The sequence below is a fragment of the Apaloderma vittatum genome, unplaced genomic scaffold (genome assembly GCF_000703405.1).
Source record: "Apaloderma vittatum isolate BGI_N311 unplaced genomic scaffold, ASM70340v1 scaffold31975, whole genome shotgun sequence".
Taxonomy (NCBI): domain Eukaryota; kingdom Metazoa; phylum Chordata; class Aves; order Trogoniformes; family Trogonidae; genus Apaloderma; species Apaloderma vittatum.
Genome location: NW_009719329.1, coordinates 112 through 5262, shown reverse-complemented (window position 1 = coordinate 5262; position 5151 = coordinate 112). Strand labels below are relative to the sequence as shown.

Genomic DNA, 5151 nt, shown 5'->3' with positions numbered 1-5151 from the left:
TTGCCTGCGCATTGCAGGTGAGGTAGCAACAAGGGACGCGGTCCCTGCCATTATGTACATCACTCCTGGCTTGACCGGCCCGGCGTCCCGCTTAGGTTTAGGGCTGCCTGCAGGTGAGAGTTAATTACTCCCTCTTGCAAGGGGTTAATTACTCCCTCTCAGTCTCTTGGCTGTGCTCTGTTTTGCCTGAAACTCTTGTGGTCCCTGTGAAGCGTGGCTTCGAAGGTCGGTCCCAGCTCGAATCCAGCAGCGATCTGGCTGGGACTGCTTGCGAAATGCGTGGCGGGTGACTCTTACCAGGGGCTCTTCTGGTCAGATGTAAACCCAAATGGGTGCTCAGACCTGCTCCTCCTCCTTGTCCCAAAGGTGACATGTGAAGGCAGCGCCCGGCACGGGGAGCGGCAGCAGCTGAGATGCATTCGAGCCACGCCGATGACCCCAAGGAAGCCATACAGGTGAGCAAGACACCCCAGTGCTCCCCAGATTTCTCCAGTTTTCCCCCCCTAGTGCTGCGCCAGTTACCAGCAGAGTCCTGGTAGGGCTTGTCGGTGCTGCCAGCTGGGATTGAGGTGGTTTGTACGGACGAGGGGTGGCTCAGGCTTTCTGACAGAGAGGATCCTTGATGGTTTGGCTGGTGTCGGGGGGTTAAATAAGGTGGTTGTGGGTTAAATCACACCAGACTCTTCTCAAGACCCAGCATGGGGTGGGGAAAAGTGTTCAGCCCCAATACCCTGGGCGAAGGAGCGTCGCTGCTCTGTTTATTTGGGTTTTCTTTACCCAACCTCGGGAGTCTGAACACAGTTAAGGAGCAAAGCTCAAACCCAGCAGTTCAAACGGGGTGTTTAATTCGTCCCACGGCAGAATTAATTCATGCATGACAGATAAAATCATTTGCACTCTTTAATCCTGTTAGCCCACGGTTGCTGCTTGCCGGGGGCGTTGCTTGTGCTCGCAGATCTGTGGGGCAGCTGGAAAAGAACGCCCCGGCTGCCAGGGCCGTCCCTGGTGGGAGAGAAGTTGCCCATTGCTCGGCCTTGAACTACAGCTGCTGGAAATCTTATTTAGATGCTGGGGAAAAAAATAAAATAACCTGGGCTGAAAATTTGATACGGGTTTGTACAGCCAACCCCAGGCTTGAGTCACAATCTGCCGTGCCCCAGTCGCAGGAGCGGCTGGTGCTGTTCGCCTCGACTGCGCCGGGACTGACGCGGGAACGTGAATTGTTTGACTGGGTCTCAGCTGAATTTGCCGTGTTTGCCGATTGCCTGCTGGGAAGCGCAACTTTCGCTTTAAATAGGGTTGATTGAGACATCCGGGCTCAGCTGCGGTTAGATTTTAAAAAAAAAAAACAATCCTCTCCACCAGCGTGAAATTAAATTTACCAAACCAATTTTGCCAAACCTTGTTTTTTTTTTTTTTTTTTGGCTGATATGAGAAAGAAAGAAGCAAAGTAAAGCTGCTGGGACCTAAAATTCCTGAGTTCTGGCTTCAAAGCCCACCAAGCAGCAGCTAAAGCCCACCTATCCTTCCAAAAACATCTTTTTGGGGGTGGAGGAGGGAGCCCATCCTCGTGGGTTAATCAACACAGACAAGTTGCTGAGAGCGAGATCGATGGCTTTGATTTCTGCTGGCGGGACTGAGAGCGTCACATGCTGCTCGGGCTGATCTGCTCAAGTTCAAGGGGTATCACAGCCCTTCCTAGGGGTCCCCTCCTTCGAGTTTCTCATTTCTCACTCGTGCTTATTTAATCCTCGTGTTTCCCCCAAGCAAGCTCCTGGAAAGAGCCAATTTCTTTTATCCTTCATCCTCTTAAGCAATGCGGTGTCTGCAGATTAAGCACCACACGCCCTAAAGGCAACCCGAGCAAACAGTGGTGGGCTCTGAAACACTGGCTGAAATGGCATCAGCTACTTGTTTCAAGAAAAAACAAAACAAAACAGATAAACCTTGATGCGAGAGCGTGAGTCCCCAGCTTGACCGGTTCAGCTCCCCACCAGCCACATGTGGACGAAGCAGGAGTTGTGTGATGCTTCCTTCTGGATAAGCCTTGCGGGTTTTGAGCCCTTTTACATCTTGCTGAATGCTTCTTTTTATTTTTTTTTGTTTCTTTTTCTAACGTGAGCATGTGCCTCCTGTCTCGCAGCTGATCAAGAAGCAGCTGGTGAACGCCATCAAGGCGTTGCAGAAGCAGTACGTGACCTCGGATGCTGTTGTCACCAGCGACGATGGGAACGCCAACACCCTCTGCAGCGCCCTGGAAGCCGTTTTCGTGCACGGGCTGAAGGCGAAGCACATCAAGACGGAGAGCGGGGCCAAAGGGAAGAAAGCTGGAGGTCGGGGACCGCTCCCTCAGCCGGTTTTTTGGGGGTTGCTGAAAAGTATCACCCATCGGTGAGTGCCTGTCCCTGCCGAAAAGGATTTACACGCTCGGGTTTATCCCTTCGGTGCGAAGGTTCAGGTAACTGCAAGCAGGAGGATGGAAAGGCTCAGCTCTGCCCCATCTCCTGTGCTCAGCCCGCTCTGTTGCGGGGAGAAATATCTCACAGGGGTCTCAGGGGCTGCCCAGGATGGCCGGAGGTGCAGGTAGGACAGCAAAGCCAGGGGCTCTGCTCTCTCTTCTGCCCTAGATCTGCTGGGAATGGTCTGTCTCTGTTTCCTCGTGTCCCAACCAGCCTTTGGGAAGGTCTCACCCGAGTAACTCGGTATTTGCTGGGGTTTTTCAGAGCCACTCCCTAAGCGGAGTCCTCCCACATTAAACACCAGCCCACACACAAAGAGGTTTGAAAACCTCATCCAACCCCATCACTGACTCTTAAATTATGCAAGAGCGGATGAAAATAACTCTTTCGCATGCTACGGGGGATATTTTGGTGCCCTTTGAAGGTTTGTTTTTTAGTTCTTTCCTGAGAGACGACTTAAAGAGCAATCTGACAGAACTTTAGCTCTGATTTTTGTAGGATCTGCCGTGAGCTGGGACTGGGGAGGATGAGGGAGCTTGGCGTCGCTGTTGGATTTTAGCGGGGAGCAGCTGAAGTCAGGAGGCTGAGATTGCTTGAGGAGCTCAACCTGACCCGGTCAGATTGAAAACCGCAGCAGTTTTCAGTGCATTTTGACTGATTTTAGATTTGAAGCTAGGGTTTAGACACACGATTTTCACCAAGGAGTATCCAGCCAAAGCAAGCCCCACCAACATGCAGGGACAACAGGAGTTTCCCCCTCTGCATCCTTGGTCCAGGGCGAGTGATGTGTGGGAGATGCCTCCAGCCAGAGAGAGGAGGAGCACCCAGAGGCACCCAAACAATGCTGGGGGTCATTACTAGTATATTTAGCTTTGGGGCATTCAGGAGCTTGTTTTTCTCCATGGGAAACGACGCTTTCCAAGAAGGAAAGAGATTTTCTGCAACGTTTTTGGTTTTTTGTCCCAGCTCCTAAACTCCCCTGTAGCAGAGCAGGTTGGGCAGTTTCTGATGGAGGATCTGCAGCCCGAAAACGGGAGCCGCTCACATCCTTTTCTCTCCCTTTCCCTAGAAATATCATCTCCGAGCTGGAACAACTCATCTTTATCAATACGGATGTCGGTCGCTGCCGAGCCTGGCTGAGGCTGGCTTTGAACGACGGCCTCGTGGAGTGTTACCTGCAGCTCCTGCTGCGGGAGAAATCCCGGCTGCCCGAATACTACCAGGCAACTGCTTTGCTTTTAGATGCTGAAGAGTGCGAGTTCCTCCTTAGCTACTTGCAGGGCTTATCCTCCTTAACCTTCGAGCTCTCCTATAAATCAGCAGTTTTGAACGAGTGGACTATAACGCCTCTGTCCCTGTCGGGTTTGTGTCCCGTTTCGGAGCTGCTGGAGCCCCTCACGTCCTCGACGTCCGAATCCCACAGAAAAGCCTCGCTGGGCTCGATCTCCCAATCGTCGGGGTCGGATGAGATCGAGATTCAACCTTCCGCCCTCCCTAACGGCAAAGCTGGCGGCAAAATCAAGCTCACGTCGTCCTCGTTGAGCCTCAACACCACGAGCTCGTCCCAGCTCTCCTCCAGCCTGGGCTCCGATGGCGTCCTCCCGCCTCCCTGTGCCCGCAGCCCCGAGCGGAGCGAGGAGCCGCTCTCCTGCGACTCTGACCTGGGCACGGCCACCGCCGAGGACCTGGACAGGTCACTGCAAGAGTGAGTCCTTTCCCACATCTCTTCAATCCTGGGCTCTCATGGATTTATTATTATAGGCAGGAAGGCATTCTCCCTTGGTTTTCTTTAACAAGCTTTTTTTTTTGCTCCTGGAAAAAGCCTGAAAGGTAAAAAAGAACACTCAGCGTGGCTTGCTGGAACCCTGCTGCCACGGCAAATGAGCTCCTGGCCCCTGAAGTGTATGTCTGTCCTCTTTACCGGCACAGAAATGTCAGAAGAATGCTCCTCCCTGGTTTCAGGAATGTCACATCTCCCTGGCGTACACTGGGGGATGCTCCGGGGTTTTCTGCGGGCAGAAAGAAATTGAGTTTGGTCACAGGGAAGGGTTCTAATTTGTAGCTTTGGCAGATCGTTTCGAGGAGGGAGGTTGTTAGCTCGTCATCCTCGTGATTTACTTCTGCCAGACAGGCAGCACAAAGATTCCCCATGGGTTATATAAGCTCTGAGTAATCAGTAAATATTTTCCTTGACACGTTGATACTGTGGCTCTGAAGGAGCCTGGTTTCGGGGTGCATCCCCTTACCCCATCAGGGTCTTCAGGAGGGTTTAGAGCTGCAGGTCTGTTCTTCCCCCGTCGATGATGGCATCGTTACCTACTTGCAGGATTTTACACCCCGTGATGATCCTGGAAGAACCTGCCGTGATTGGATTAAACTCGTGACGGGAAGACGGCGTTCTGAATTTTAATCTCGGGCTGGTTTCAGTCCACCTCGCTGGTGGGGCCTGGGAACACCGTCTCGGCTGGGCTCCGCTAATTATTGCTCGTTAACGGTTGCGAACATGTCTGAAACTTGGCACGCGCGGGGCCGGGGCTGCAGGGAGCACCCAGCGCTCCCCCTTCTCCGTTAGGAGATGGCCCTCGGGAGCGAGTTAAACCCCGTTAAAGCACGTGGTTGGGAAATGCACCGTTTGCAGGCAGGGTCGTTGCCCACACAGAGGTTTGGGGCACAAATCACAGATTTTTCTGTG

At 52.8% G+C, this 5151-nt stretch overlaps 1 protein-coding gene across 1 annotated transcript; it reads left to right on the top strand.

Moving 5' to 3' along the window:
• Positions 1-413: 413 nt before the first annotated feature.
• Positions 414-4164, top strand: LOC104269965 (pleckstrin homology domain-containing family M member 1-like; the record flags this gene model as incomplete). Its single annotated transcript, XM_009870601.1, has 3 exons — positions 414-455; positions 2144-2391; positions 3529-4164. Coding segments are annotated over exons 1-3 (926 nt in total), but the record flags the coding sequence as incomplete, so codon positions are not given.
• Positions 4165-5151: the final 987 nt, after the last annotated feature.